The following is a 16,616-nucleotide window of genomic DNA, read 5'->3' on the forward strand; positions in this document are numbered from 1 at the left end:
TTCACTGTCCATCTGATTGACAGCCACTGAACTCACCTCATGATCAGTAGTGCCCTCTTGAGTTTTGCGTAAACTTTGTTCCAGCTCAGAGAAACGCTTTGAGACTTTATCGACGTTCGCGTGCAGTTTCCTGTACTCGTCGTACTGAGAGTTAAATACAGTCTTATATTTTTGCCTTTGCTCATTCGAAGTGATCACAGTGTATTGACTGCAAAAAGGAAAAATACGCGTGAAAAAACTTAATACAAAATACAAATCTTTTGACTGATATAGAATAAATAGATGTTTTGATCATGCTTACTATTGATATATACAGTAAACCTGGCTTAACTCAGACATTGCTGACTCGAGATAAAAACGAGATCATTTTCTCGCTACCAAACATATTTTTCGATCCTAAACTTGGACTTTCGCTCAAATCGGACCTAGGAGTTGAACAAGGTTTACTGTACGTATGAAATAGTTTCTCATAAATCGTGAATGAACGCGACGTGGGCCTCGTCAGAAACACGGTAGTTCAGCTAACAGTTAGGTAATATAGTATCCTGTTTAAACCAGATTATTTGGGCCCAATGAAATTAATACGGCTCGTGAAAATGAACATATACATCATATGCATTTATGTATGGGTAGATTGTGAATGAATATAAAATCCACATCAAGTCGACCATAGTATGGCCAATATTAAGAAGAGTTCTTCCACTCGAAAAATGAGACCAGGAAACTAGAAATCTGTTGGTTTAAAGTCTACGTAATCTATACACACGACACACGGAAATTCATCAATTATATAACATGCCCACGCCGAGAGGATAAAAGCTATTTAATGACTTGAAATTCGAAAGCATGATCAACAAGTCGAGCTTTCAATGATCAATCGATCATTACGCCGATAAGATCACGAAGTCGACATATTTCATCGAAGTTCCATCGATGTAATCGTCGCTGACATTTACTTCCTTGAAATTTGTGCTATTAGAGCATGTTTTCCAGATATCAACATGATCATACCTCTAATTTGACAAGAATATGATGATCATTTCTTAGCAAATCATATTTGTCTCACGAACTAGATGGCTGACTTTTGGATTAACACTCAGTGCTGATCAGTGCTGATCAAAATTTAATTTGAAAATTTCAAAAAAATTCCAACCAAGTGTGTTGTACAATGGGAACATTGCTTTAGTATATCTACACCGTGGTGCGGTGTATTGTTAGTTGCTACTATTTCACCATTTGACAGGTGCTGCCATCTTTCAATGGAGATAAAAACTAATTTCTTATCACATCAATACACCCAAATGCAGTGTATTAGCAAAGTCCATAACTGATTTATATACACCGAAAGTGTTAAAGGAAAAGTGAATCTCTCCAATGGGCTGCTCCACCTTAATTAATGACAGACAGAGCCCGATAATGGGCGAGATATTTAAACAGATATATCAAAACTTACTTAACGTAGTCGGGAGTATCTGACGTCGAGCTCGCCATTTCCGGTGGACTGACACCGCCGCGTTGGTTCTCTTTACGCGACTGAGTCGAATCGGCGTCCTGGATGATGGCATTCTGGTTACTCTTGTCGGATAGACGCGGTTTCTTATTGCTTACAGGCGGTGGTTTAGCGTCGTCGGTCGTCGACTGGTGTGGCCGCTTTTGAGATTGATGATGTTGTTGTTGTTGTTGTTGTTGATGAGACGCGAGTACCGGACTGTTCTGCTGACTGCCCAAACTACTGAGCGGAGAAACACCCGAGGTCGGAGGCGATGGCGTGCCACTCGGCTCGCGCGGAAGACGTCTACAACGAAAAGAAACGATTATTGTCAAAAATTCTTCGAATTCAAACGATCTCATATAATTTTGGCAGAGCATCCAGAACCCACCGGGAACGCTGGTGTCCAGTAGGACACTAACAATAGAGGCAATAGACAGGGTTCGTACAGATCAGGGAAAACAGGGAAAATCAGGTAATTTCAGAATTAAAACGCAACTGTCAAAATCGTCACGATTAAATGATTTTATTTACATGATTCACGTTTAAATCGACTCATCTCTTCAGAGTCCTTATCAAGGAATGAAATGAAATACAAACTTATGCATAGTATTCTATTACTTGTCTCAGAAGTAATTAGTAATAGAATACTATGCATAAATTAGTATTTGCTCATTTCTTTCAGGACTTGAAGAGTAGAGTCGAAATAGATTGAAACGTGAATCATTTAAATAAAATCATCTAATTGTCTTGAAGATTTTGATAGTTGTGTTTTATATATCATTGAAATGATTTCACTGAATGATTTTTTTCAATATGCGTGAGTTGACGCACTAAGGTGACTACAATATGAAGCAACGTAATCAGAAATTAAGTCTATGATTTTTTACATTTTGCTAATTCCTGTGCTCAAGTACCATCGTTCGGCCACTTAGCATTTGGTTAATACCTAACATTTGGTTTATATCTAATATAGATTACTAAACTAATGATGATTTAATAGCAGACTGATGACAGATGTCCGACTAGACTTTTCAGCGAACCTTTGTTTAAGCAGAGGTCATAAAATCAAATCACTATACATGATAGATGATTTACTATGCTTGGATGTATGCCTGTACCAAGGCACTGAATGGAAGTTGAAAATGATCCAAATAAGGGAACCAGGTGGTTTTGACTGATATAATAGTCAGTCTTACACCATTCAAAATAAGTTAATATTCATATAACTACTTCAAATGAGAATATTTCTAATTTTCCTGAATTTATATACATTATTTTAGAGAAAAGTTGATTGAATTTTTCAAGCGTATGTAAGATATACTGCTCCGGGGATCACGAACTACAGTAAACCTGGCCTAACTCGGGACCAACTGAAACTGGTGAAATTGGTGCAAGGCAAGCGGGGATCCTGAAGTCCAAGTTAAGGATAGGAAAATACGTTAGGAAGTCACAAAAATGATTCCCCTTCATCCAAGTTAGTCAAAAGACCAAGGTGGCCCAAAGCCGATGTATCCATGCTTGCCACAGTAGCATTGGAGGTTCCGGGCGGGTGGTCATTAGCAATGAACTATCAACACAACCGAATTTGAAAACCTTCAAACGCGGTTTTTAAATATAGGAAAAACGCCGCCGGCAATTCTCTCTCTCTCTCTCTCTATCTCTGTCTACAGAATCGATTATTAAAAATCTATACACATTTTAGAAACGATTCCCGAGGCAAGTTCAATTAACGGCAGCTCTACTTAATAATACACGCAGAATTCGGAGCGCATTTCTGTTTCCCTGCAGTCACGAAAAACGAAAAACTGCTGTCGTCGTCAACATCGACGGGAAAACACGCGACGATAGCGACTACGTTCGTCGTCTCATCGCATTAGCGCGTATCGATTCGTCGTAGAAATGCAGCGATTTTCAAAAAGCCCGAAAGCGATACGTCGAGGTGTTGCGTATTAACGTATTATCGATCGGGAACCGTTGTTTTCCCCGACTATTCCCGGACATGCAAGTTGTTTTCCCTGACCTGATCTGCTAGGAATCCGATCAATTAAAGCCCAGCGCACATCGACACTGCGATTGGAGACAACTAGTTGCAAGGCAGTTTTCGGCGCATGAGAGGAACTGGCTGGATACGATCAGTTGCTTGAATGTGTCGATGTGAGCGAGCTTACGATTGGTAAGCGTCGATCTATCTCCAGTTCCAGCCAGTTGCCCATGTTCTACTTTTGAGCAACTGGTTGTACTCAATCGCAGTCATATCCGTCGATGTGCGCGCTCTGGATCTCGACGATCGACATGCGCCATGCAGTTGCTGCAACTGACCCGTTGTAACTAGATTCCGATGTGCGCGGGGTAATCGTTCGGTAGCAACTAGTTGTCTCCAATCGCAGTGTCGATGTGCGCTAGGCTTAAAGCCCCGAACACACTATGCGATTTTTCGCTGCGAACTTATTCGCGGCGAATTTCGCGGCCAATTTATCGCACAGAGCGGAGCGGACACACCTATGCGATCAGCTGTTAGCGACCTCATGCGGAGTTCGTGGTCATGTGATCAAACAGATGGCTGCGTCCAGGAAACTTAAAATTGTTGTTGTTGTTGCTGGTCATTGATTGGTTCGATTTCAAGTGGTTCGCTGTGAAATTCGTATCTCACGGTCACACTGTGCCAAAATATTCGCTGCGATCAAATTCGCAGCGAAAATATCTAACATGTTTGATCGGTGCGATTTTCGCATGCGACGGATCGCACGCGTAAATCGCCTGCAACTGACTGAACACACTATGCGAATTTCGCTACGAAATCTGTAATCGCAGACGTGCGAATAAAATCGCTAAGTGTGTTCGGGCCATCAAAACGTAAACGAACACTATCGAGCAATCTCAACTAATTTCCAGATTTTTTCCTTCAAGTACACACACCAACAATAAGAAATTTCTTCCAACCCACTGATAGGGTTAGTTACGTGGCAATGAAAAAAAACAAGCGTTTGCTTTTGTTTCGGAAAAAATATCGCGCAGCACAGGCCATGTAGCTAACGAACATCAACTAGCTATTCATTAGGTAATGAATGGAGTATGCGATCATAGCCATTCCGACAAAAGGCAGTCGCCAGTCGCGTGATATTTTAAAAAATGAGCAATCCAGGTTAATTTTTATCGCAGAAAAGTATCACTGTTGGCACGATTTCATCAAAAATTGCTCGACGCTCGCTCGTAGTCGTTTGACCCAGACAAATTTTTAACGGAGGAAGCCATTTTGGCGCGCTTTTTTTTTCTTCAAAATTAAGTTCAACAGCACCCACGCGAATACAGTCAAACCTGCCTAATTCGGAGATCTAAATATATATATATCTACGTAAGTAGGCCTATAGGTGGGCTAAGCCAGTTTAACAGTGTATTAAAAGAATTCCACGATATGCAGGCATATTTAACTAACATCATCTTAGTTCAATAGCAACTTAAGACTTCTAGTCTTAAGATTTTAAGAACACTTCTAACTAAGGTCACGTTTGCGCTGCAAATGGGTCTGCAGAAGTCTTTACTGTCAAAGTCAAAAACATTTTCCTAAATCAAGTAATATAGGATTTCCCGGAATTTTTCAAAATCTATAATCAAGCCATGAAATACGAAAATTCATTATTGATCAAATCTAGAATTCATTTAAGCACTTTAAATAATTCATTTAACCACTTGAAATAAGTTGTTACTGGTGGAAGGACCAGAGCGCAAAAAATTTATCGCGCAAAATTTCGCAGCGCAAAAATCAAGTACTTTTCAGCGTTTTCACCAGAAAAGTAAGCGCGCTAGTAATCAGGGCTCTTCCTAGATTTCAACATACGTAAGCACTTTTCAGACTTCGTCAGACTCGCCACAATCACCGTGATGATTAGAGATGTAAATTAACAATCGCATGAATGACTTGACCCTGTCCGATATACTCGAATAGGAATATATACGTATCTAGTGTATGTATGTACGTACCTGCGTAGAAGCTGTTTATCAACTTCAGTATAAAACGGCCAGTCGAGTTGTACCTCGTTGTACAACGATTTCGTCAGCATGAACGTGTTGTCGCGAGCGTTCAACGACGCCACCTGTTGGAGAATCGAGCCCAGGCAATTCTTGTCCTTCTCTCGGATTCCATCTGAATGAAAAGAGATGCACAGCTTATTATACATAGCCACGAAGACGTCGCATCCACAGATACGAATAGGCAGGGATTAGACCCCGAGCCGAAGTTGGCCCGTGCCTAAGTAGAGAACGCGTGCAAACATAAACCACTCACTTGATACTAAACCGAGGAAGGAGTCACTTCCGGAACCAGTTGCGTTTACATGCAATAATTTTACCCACGCTAAAATTTTGCACGGGCTGGCCCGAAATTTTTCAGTTCGGCAATTTAACCCAGGTCAAAAGATCACGGGCCCTTTTGGAACTTGTGTGAATGTTTGGCCTAATCTAGTACGGACCAAAAACGTAGTCGGGGCTTAACGAAATTCTCACTTGCACAATTTAAGTCTTATCTCATAAGCTTCAAAAGCTCAGAAATGAAAAACTGGCTCAAGTCCATTATAGTATTAAATAGTTCCATCAGAGACTTATCACATTGGACTGGTATTTGGAATTAATCCGCCAATATTGGACTGATTGAATCTTACGACATTACGCCATAGGGACGTGCGGCTCAACTCCAGAACAGGTAAAAGTAGAGATCTATCAATCCTAAATATCGGCCGATTCTACTCGTCGACGATGTCTACAACCCCGATTGTCGACCGATTTTACTCGTCGACAATGTATACAATCATGTTTATACAATCTTATATAGAATGGCTGGGATCGAGGGGCTGCATGTGTGCGTGGATTACGCTTATATAGAATGGCCGGGATCGAGGGGCTGCGTGTGTGCGTGGATTACTCTTATATAGAGTGGCCAGGATCGAGGGGCTGCGTGTGTGCGTGGATTACGCTTATATAGAATGGCCGGGATCGAGGGGCTGCGTGTGTGCGTGGATTACTCTTATATAGAGTGGCCGGGATCGAGGGGCTGCATGTGTGCGTGGATTACGCTTATATAGAATGGCCGGGATCGAGGGGCTGCGTGTGTGCGTGGATTACTCTTATATAGAGTGGCCAGGATCGAGGGGCTGCGTGTGTGCGTGGATTACCCTTATATAGAGTGGCTGGGATCGAGGGGCCGCGTTTGTGAGTGGATCACCCTTATATAGAGTGGCTGGGATCGAGGGGCTGCGTGTGTGCGTGGATTACTCTTATATAGAGTGGCCAGGATCGAGGGGCTGCGTGTGTGCGTGGATTACCCTTATATAGAGTGGCTGGGATCGAGGGGCCGCGTTTGTGAGTGGATCACCCTTATATAGAGTGGCTGGGATCGAGGGGCCGCGTGCGTGCGTGGATCACCCTTATATAGAGTGGCTGCGTGTGTGCGTGGATCACCCTTATATAGAGTGGCTGCGTGTGTGCGTGGATCACCCTTATATAGTGGCTGGGATCGAGGGGCCGCGTGTGTGCGTGGATCACCCTTATATAAAGTGGCAGGGATCGAGGGGTGGTGTGTGAGTGGATTACCCTTATATAGAGTGGCTGCTATCAAGGGGCTGCGTGTGTGTGTGGATTACCCTTATAATGAGTGACCGGGATCGAGGGGCTGCGTGTGTGTGTGGATTACCCTTATAATGAGTGACCGGGATCGAGGGGCCGCGTGTGTGCATGGATTACCCTTATATAGAGTGGCTGGGATCGAGGGGCTGCGTGTGTGCGTGGATTACCCTTATATAGTGGCTGGGATCGAGGGGCTGCGTGTGTGTGTGGATTACCCTTATAATGAGTGACCGGGATCGAGGGGCTGCGTGTGTGTGTGGATTACCCTTATAATGAGTGACCGGGATCGAGGGGCCGCGTGTGTGCGTGGATTACCCTTATATAGAGTGGCCGGGATCGAGGGGCTGCGTGTGTGTGTGGATTACCCTTATAATGAGTGACCGGGATCGAGGGGCCGCGTGTGTGCGTGGATTACCCTTATATAGAGTGGCTGGGATCGAGGGGCTGCGTGTGTGCATGGATTACCCTTATATAGAGTGGCTGGGATCGAGGGGCTGCGTGTGTGTGTGGATTACCCTTATAATGAGTGACCGGGATCGAGGGGCCGCGTGTGTGCGTGGATTACCCTTATATAGAGTGGCCGGGATCGAGGGGCTGCGTGTGTGCATGGATTACCCTTATATAGAGTGGCTGGGATCGAGGGGCTGCGCGTGTGCATGGATTACCCTTATATAAAGTGGCTGGGATCGAGGAGCTGCGTGCTTCCATCAGTTGATTTTCACAATCAGGATTGTAGACATTGTCAATGAGTAGAATCGGTCGACAATCGGGGTTGTAGACATTGTCGATGAGTAGAATCGGTCGACAATCAGGATTGTAGAAATTGTCGACGAGTAGAATCGGTCGACAATCGGGGTTGTAGACATTGTCGACGAGTAGAATCAGTCGACAATCGGGGTTGTAGACATTGTCGACGAGTAGAATCGGTCGCAGCCGAAATACTCCTTTTCTATAAATGTATCTTTGAGCGGGGAACTATTCCACGCTATAATGGACTTGAACCGAAAAACTCAGACCTCTTGAAAAAAAAACAACTATTCGATTGTTGTTGTTATTGAAAGTATGAAGTGTCCGGGTGACAACCAACAACAATTAAAACTAGTATCTGAGCTTGATTTCTTCGCGATATCTAACCCTAACTGTTCTTTTACAAAATTATGAAGTGCCCCTTTTACAAAAAATGCAATCAACCAACCCCCTTGGTGACAAATTGATATTTTCCATTTCCATGGATTGGTGCACATCAGTTGCACTCATATAACAGTAGGGTTCCACATGTGTTTAAGAAGGAAATAATCAAGGATATGATCATCCACGAGCTACTCACCTCTCTGAAGTCTGGCTATTAACTCTGGCTTTTTATAGGGTCTCACAGCGAGCAAGTGTATCACTCGATCTCTGTAAAATATAAGAATAGAAAAGATAATGAAAACTTGGTTTAGAAAGCGTGAATAAAATGCATTGTACACATATTATATTGCAAGATACCATCTGAAATAATTTATAGAATTTCTATATTTTCATTTCCACCTATAGTAAGAGCGAGTTTCACCATTCTAAAAGCTAGGGGCAGACGAGCGTATTTTTTCGCCCGATCGTGACAATTAAATTCATATTATTCTAAATTATATACCCCATGTAGCGATCAAACCAAAGTTCCAACAGCGAACGCCGCTCAGTGAAGGCGAATTAACAAATCAGATGATATCAATAATGCATCCTACTGGTTGATAAAAATTTATCAGTTGGCAGAATAAGGGCAGACAAGGGAATTTGCTGCTGAATCGCCGAAAATATCAAAAACGTTTGATACGGGCGATTCACCGGACGATCGAGACAAAACCTTCGTCACCATGAATACAGTCAGTTTCTCTGGGCGATAAACGAATTCGCCCCGATCGTGCGAAATATACTACCGCGCAACCCTACCCACTCGTGAATGAACGAGTGGATTAAAATTAGCTCATTTATGAATTTATTCACTAGGCATATCTGGGTCTAGGTTAAACGTTAAGCTAGGACTAACGCAATATTCCCCAGTATTCACAGCTAAACAAATATCAATTGACACTTTACAATATTGAAAATACCGAGTTCTAAATGTCCCACTTTCCATATCTAAAGCAGCACTCAGGTCGCCCTACGACGCGACGAAACTGAAGACCACGAGTTGTAACCGCGCTCAGGTCGCTTACAACTAGAACTAGAAGCGACCGGCAGCAACGGGATTGAAACGTTCAACGCTAATCAGTGCGCGCTCAGGTCACCCTTCGACCGTCGCTGCAACGCGCGATTCAATTGATCATGTGATCTGTTCAAAATGGCGCCGCCCAAGTTCAATTGATCATGTGATCTGTTCAAAATGACTATAGTACTTCCCTACAACGCGGAAATCGGTTGCAGTAGCGCTCAGGTCGACAAAAACGCTGTACAACTAGTGGTAGTCGCTGCGACGCGTTGCTGAAAGTTCAACATGTTCAACTCATAGCGACTGGCAGTTTTTGCGTCGCCGACCCGTCGCTGTCAGTTGTAGACGCGCTCAGGTCGCCGCGACTGGGAAAAAACCAGTCGCTGACGATCGCTGCCAGTTGCTCGAACCAATCGCTTCTAGTTGTAGTTGCAGTTGTAAGGGCGACCTGAGTGCCCCATAAAGGTTTCTGCGAAAATTCAAATTCATGCCAATAATGTTAAGGCCGTGCATATTGGAATACGCTTCATGCAGATATCAGATAATAATAATATATCAGGCTAACGGGTATATCCAATATAAAACCCTCGGGTCCATAAAACACTGATATGAATAATCATTCATCGACTTATCAAGAAATTCTATCTACCCTAACGATTTCAAACGTGAGAGATCAATACAATAAACCCTATGCCATCGCTCTGTTATTTGCTGTCATAGAAATTTTTTCTGCAAACTAAGCAAAATAGACAGATAAAGTCTGAATGATAAAATCGTCACTTTCACACGAATACAAAAACAATCGCGCGTTCGCTCGTTTGGCGTAATCATGCAAATTGACCATAACGTTCAAGCGGGTTTTTTTCGGGGATAAAAAGTTGTCATGAAATTTCCATAACCTGATTTCCGCGGTTCTATTGAATATCGTCAAAGGAATACCCGAATCGGAAATGATTGTACGACGTATTGGGTAAAACCAAACTCATTCTCATTAATGGAGACATACAGGTTGGGATAGTGGCGGCGCTATCGAGAGGGGAAGGAGGGGAGGTAGGTAGGGAGGGGAGGTAGGTAGGGAGGAAGAGAGGGGAGGTAGGTAGGGAGGTCGGAAGAGAGGGAGGTAGGGGAGAGAAAGGGAGAGAGAGAGATCACTTCTCATTCAGACAAGTTCTTCGAAATGTTTGCTATTAGGAAAAACCCATTATTGATTAAACCCGGGTTTTAGAAGAATTTAACTTCCGTTCCCACAAAACCCCGCATATTCTGTAGGGCAGGACGGTAAAACCCGTGTTCAATGGTAAATGGTCTTTTCAATCCTTCGCAACCATGTACCCCATTGCGCATGCGCAGACTTAAAAAAACAAAATGGCGGTTCTTTCAACCGCAGTTGAGATCAATTTCTCAGAAAGTCCAGCGTATTGGCGCATGTGCAGTGCGGTACATGGTTGTAAGGGATTGAACAGACAGGGTGCCACAATTGACCTTGACCTTGAACTGCACACGTAGATCCGTGCTACGGGAGATGAGTTTAACGTAGCGCTTCTCGCTGAGAACGCGGGTTTTCGTCGAATCCAAATACCTCAAAACCCAGGTTCAATGAGCTAGTGGACCTGGCCCGATATGGCCCTTTTTTTAAAAAGTTGCTTTGATATACAGAACTGACATTCAAATGCTCGCTATCTCATTATCTGTGTGCGAATATATTCGAGTAGTGAATGTCATCCTCACATGAATGTTGACAAAAGAGAGACATCTGTTACGATCATTCACGGGTCATGAAGTTACACACATAAATTGAATTAAAAGGACAACAATTTTTCACAGGTTAGCTAGTGGCAACTACAGGGTCGCGCAGGTGGAGTTAACACTTTAAGTCCAAAAAAGATATATTTCTATAGCTTTTCAAGGGCCTGAAAAAAATTCCCCATTTTCCAAAACTATCAGAAACGCATGTAAGAACCTGGGGCCAGTTGCACAGTTGTGACTTAAGTCAAAAAGTGGTCTTAAATCTTAAGACTGTACTTAAGTTGTTAGATTGGCTATAGAACTTAGTTGGTCTTAGACTGGTCTTAAGTCTAAGCCATGACTATGCAACTGGCCCCTGGGGCTGGTTTTTCAGTCATGACTCAAGTCCAAAAGTGGTCTTAAATCTTAGGTCTTTAAGTCTTATACTGGTTTTAAGTCTAAGCCATGACTATGCAACTGACCCCTGCACAGGGTTTCCAACAGTAAAGCTACAATAAAAAGAAGTACTAAGGAGGACTTTTTCGGCAATTTTGGGCCCAAAGGGAAGGACTTTTTTTGACACGGAAAGAAGTTCTTTCCAGTAAAATGAGGACCCATAAGGAAGCATTTAAGGAAGCATTTTCACAATGCCTTCACCAGAATACTAGTAATGTAGACCAGTCATACATTCAAAGGTAATTCCATAACGATTTCCTGTACATCCAATCTTACTGACACTTGAATTACAAGGGCTAAGTAATAAAATGCTTCAGTCGAAGTGCGACAAAATTGCACACGAAAAATACATAAAATTCAAATTTGGAAGGACTTTTTCATCAAATAGAAGGACTGAGAGTAAAAAAGAAGGACAAAGATGATGTTTGTCCAAAATATTTCCAAAAAAAAGAAGGACTTGGAAGGCCCGCTGGAAACCCAAGCTATACATCTTTCTAATTTTCAATTAGACCAACGAATGAATCAGACAGGTTGATTGGAGTTTACACCAGTTCACTATGACATCATCATTGCGCTGCCGGTTATTATGACCCGCGGAGATAAAAAGCCATAAATACGTCTCGACAATAACTCGGCGGCTGCGCGCGACAACATACAGCCTAATCCCATAAAACATTTCCAGGAAACGGAACCATTTTCAGAAGAATCAGCATCGAAAAATAGAAACTTTTGTCATACGCAGCAGACGGAATAAATAAAATATATATACGTAGTGACCCTAGAAAGTAGTGCGCACCCCCTTTTTATATATATATGCTCAACATCACGATGCATATACAGGGTTTCTAGCGCTATAAGGCCAGGACAAAAAGAAGTAGGCCTACAAGATGGACTTTTTCCGAAATATTTGACTAAGAAAGAAGTATCTTCCAGTAAAATGAGGACCCATAAGGAAGCATTTACGTAATGCCTTCACCAATTAAAAGACATATGCAGCTCAATTTTTCCCATTAAAACAAACTGTTGAATTCGCGACAAAAAAATCAAATTTGGAAGAACTTATTCATCAAAAGGAAGGACTAAGAGTCAAAAAGAAGGACAAAGATGACACATGCCCAGACTTTTTTCAAAAGCAGGACAAAGAAGGACTTTAGAAACCCTGATTTATTATCACCCAGATTTAATCAAAATGTAGAACGATCAAAATGCAGACGATCCAACTATCATCTACTAGCGAACCCGGAACGTAGAATCATTGATTGCAGCAGTAGCACCGCGGGTACCCAATTGTCTGCAGTTCAAAATAAACTACAGTCTCATCCGGAGTCGGAGTTTTTGTCATCAACTTCATTGAGGACTCGGAACTGGAAGACGCAGATCACCAATGGAATCTGCGACACGTATTAACCACCCTGAATATCGAGCTAGTTCCCCGTTACTATACCAGTCACCGACTGGGTCAATGATGCATCAATTCATCTTCCCATACGCCTGCTCAGAAATGAAATAACCACAGCATATTTCACTCAAAACAGTGCAACAGTGCAACATGACACTAGTTTTTTTTTCTTCAGATGATATCGGTCACAATACAACCGTACACATATAGATATCGTAACACTCTTTTCAGTTATTACTACTCTGATAAATCAGTAACTATTGGTCCAGTAATATCCACTTGGAGAACTGCTTCGTGACAATCTGACAATTACACATTAGTCATGAGCAACAACTGTGTAATTCATTGTGATAACCTTGGAACCAATAATACGTCACCTTGACATAGGCCTAAGTCAATGATAGATATCTACTATTTAATACGGAAATATTCTATATATCTCATTAAATACAATGCTCAATAATGATTATCAAAATAATAATAATGTACATGTGTATGGAAAAACCATGTTATTCCACAATTCAATCGCACAACAATGCGGCCATCTAGAATCTAATTAGGCCAGTTTTTGGGCGACAGGTGTGTTTAGGGAAGATACACGTATGAACATTATATTAAGATAATCCATTTAAGTGTCTTCAAAACATCCCAAAATATTTGGATTCTGTACGGACGGACTGACAGACGCATGAATAGCCCACTGGGACTGTACCATTAGGGCTAAAATCTGATATTACACCCTTTCGACTGAACTGACTGAACTATCATCAACATTTGATGAGTTAAAGATCAATGTCAAATGTTTGAGCTAGTGGATGGCAATTCTTGACTGACTCTCGCGCTACCAAATCGCAAGACTCACAACAAGATTCTGCGGCCGATTTATTCATAGAATAGGATTTCCTTATTCTAGCCATTAATAGGTCGATTTTCGTACGAATTCGCACCACAAAAATTCAGACACCGAGCAGCGTTTACCCGATCCGATACACAGAAGACACGTATGACTTGCGTCAAGCGGCAAAAATATAGTATACACTAGCCAGTTTAATTCGTCTCTTAATTGACACTAATTTAGACACAACAGGAATACGGCGTAATAACCGAAAACGCTCAACAACGAAATTGGATATCATTATGAGGTTCCATACAAGCGTAACTTTCATTCGACTATAGTTTTTTTCATAAAATACCAACATAATTGACACGCAAGAAATCCCTATGCTCTGCGCCAAGGGTATGGCACCAAGTCTGCTATACAGTACAAACCTCTGTCCCGGGTTTTTACAGGTTTCCCAATTTCGTTTTCCATAAATTTTCCATACACAGATATAAATTTTCCATACCCCTAACCTTGAACAGACAATGCAGGCCCATTCAAAGTATCAAATGCCATTATCAATTCACCATTGACATTGACAAAGTGTCTGTGTAATAAGATATTTAGGCAGATAATCTAAAATTCATAATAGAAGGTAAATTTTTTTTTGGGACCATTTTCAGAATTTCTGTACCTTTCCCATAGGTGTAGAGGAAAATTTCCATAGCCTTCAAGGGCCTGGGAAAAAAATTTCCATTTGCCTAATTTTTCTGAAACCTGCAAAAATGTCAAGTGTCATTCGACCGTGCATGCAGCTATACAAAAATACATGTCGACCAAATCAGTTATGGTTTTCTACAAAATTCACTCACAAGGGGGCTATCCCATTAAGCGTTCCTGAAAACAGGGACTCTCCATTCCTGTTCGGTTTTAAGCCCAACGCACACGACACAGGGAAACACCTTTTTTGAAACATGGCTTCGGGAAGCAATTTTTCCGATATCAAAATGTTTGATCCCGTATTCCTGTGTTTTTCTGAAACTTGTGCATCAGGTTCCAACTGGCCACCGTTGGAGAATGTGACATTTTCTCAGACAGGAGAGACCACGTGACAAAATTCGTCAAATTTTCCCTGATTTTTCCGATTCCCTGAGTTTTCAAGGTTTTCCAGGTCAGATAGGATACTACCCTGTACTGATAGGACACGAAATACAGATGAATTAACCATGTTCACGTACGTACCTGTAGGGTCTGTTGATGATACCGGAATTCGAGACTGGGGGTTTGTGGATAGTTTCACGCGTTTTCGGAATAGCCGACGATGGCGGCGGCGGTGGTGGTGGTGGGTGACTGGGACTGATAGACGACTGCGATTGACTGTGCTGTTGACTTTGAGATGCGTTCCGATTGTACTGACTACTAGCAGCGCCGCTATGATGCTGCTGCTGCTGATTATGATGATTATGATGATGATGCTGTTGCTGGTGGTGATTGAGAGAGTTGCTTTGACTATGCGGCGGTCTCTGGGAAGTGTTTATGCCGGATTTGAACGCGCCGCCGTGGTACGAACTGCCGCTATTCTCCAGGCGTGAACTGTGGCCGATTCTGACGCCGTCCGACGATCGACCTAAAACCGAGTTCGTGTTGGTCGGCGGAAGTTTCAAGCTACTATGTTTGATCACTTTCTTTACGCGGCGTCCTATATTAGGTCCACTGGGTTTGATTTCTTTAGCGCTGAAAAAAAAGACAGCGACGGACAACATTTAGAAAAGGCTCAACGAGAAATACAGTTTGTTTTAAAATTACCCAGTGTTTTTTTCCAACATCAACAAAAATCATAGGGCATATTCTTCACAGGAATGGGATACCGGCACCCCGTTTCATTCCTAAATTAAATTCTAATCAACTTTTCTCATCATTCAATCAATTTTCAGTGAAATCTATACCATAAACTGAGTGAGAAAGCAGATCTTATATTTATACGATGACTTGATAATTTTCGATTTGGAAACCTAGAAATCAAATTTCATCGAAAAATGAACTGATTTTCACTGCGAATGACCCAGTGTTTCATCGTGCCATTCGGTGGCGCTGGCATCACATTCACTGAGGACAAAACATCGAAATTAGATCCAATGACTGCTTAGGTATTCCATTTGGAACGGCGTTCACGACAAACAACCGTAATTGGATATCAAAAAGTAGTTGAATGGTAATTAAGTTATCAATTGATTTTGCGCGTAATTCAGGTCTTAAAAAAAAAGTGTCTACGCTGATAATATTAGTTGCAATACGATGCCATACAATGCATTGTAAGTCAATTTAATATGCATTGAAGGTACGACATGACATTGTCTCATGGAAAAATTATTATATATGTAAAAGCGTAAGTTTAGCATTTACTTTTATTCAAGTGGTTTTATCATTCACTGTTCTATTTCGAGGGTTTATTCAAGAAATCAAGGAAGTCCCTACAGCTCAACAAATTTCCCCGATTTTTTTTTAATGGAAATGAAAATTCCCCAACTTTTCCCCGATTTCCTTGTAAGTGGCCACCCCGATTAATGGTCTATATGATTGCCAACTGCTGGTGACGGACTAACGACGCGGCAATTCAACAGACATATCTCGGCACATCAAAGAGTTTATATCGCACCGAAAACAGCTTCCTTGACCCTTTCAGTGCGTCTACACCGCAGTGCGGTGTATAAATCAGTGTTGGATTTTGCTAGTACACCGCACTGTGGTGTATTGATTTAATTAGTTATGAGTATTTATCTCTCTTGAAAGATGGCAGCACCTGTCAAACATAGTTAAATATTAGTAACTAACGATACACCGCGCCGCAGTGTAGACGCACTATAGCGGTATTCCCGTTATTCAACACACTAGGGTAGAATTTGTCAACAATTTCAAATTA

The 16,616-nt window shown here is 41.9% G+C and overlaps 1 protein-coding gene across 1 annotated transcript in view; it reads right to left on the reverse strand.

The window, feature by feature from the left end:
• Window positions 1–16,616, reverse strand: part of LOC141906419 (RNA polymerase II elongation factor ELL2-like) — a 34,030-nt gene that overhangs the window by 8,377 nt on the left and 9,037 nt on the right. The window contains exons 5-9 of the mRNA XM_074795707.1: window positions 14,939–15,430; window positions 8,436–8,506; window positions 5,471–5,633; window positions 1,454–1,795; window positions 37–208 (exon numbers count right to left, since the gene is read on the reverse strand). Of these exons, the coding sequence (XP_074651808.1) occupies window positions 37–208; window positions 1,454–1,795; window positions 5,471–5,633; window positions 8,436–8,506; window positions 14,939–15,430 (1,240 nt within the window). The remainder of the gene's footprint in view (window positions 1–36; window positions 209–1,453; window positions 1,796–5,470; window positions 5,634–8,435; window positions 8,507–14,938; window positions 15,431–16,616) is intronic.

Source organism: Tubulanus polymorphus, chromosome 5, assembly GCF_964204645.1.
Source record: "Tubulanus polymorphus chromosome 5, tnTubPoly1.2, whole genome shotgun sequence".
In the NCBI taxonomy this organism is placed as follows: Eukaryota; Metazoa; Nemertea; class Palaeonemertea; order Tubulaniformes; family Tubulanidae; genus Tubulanus; species Tubulanus polymorphus.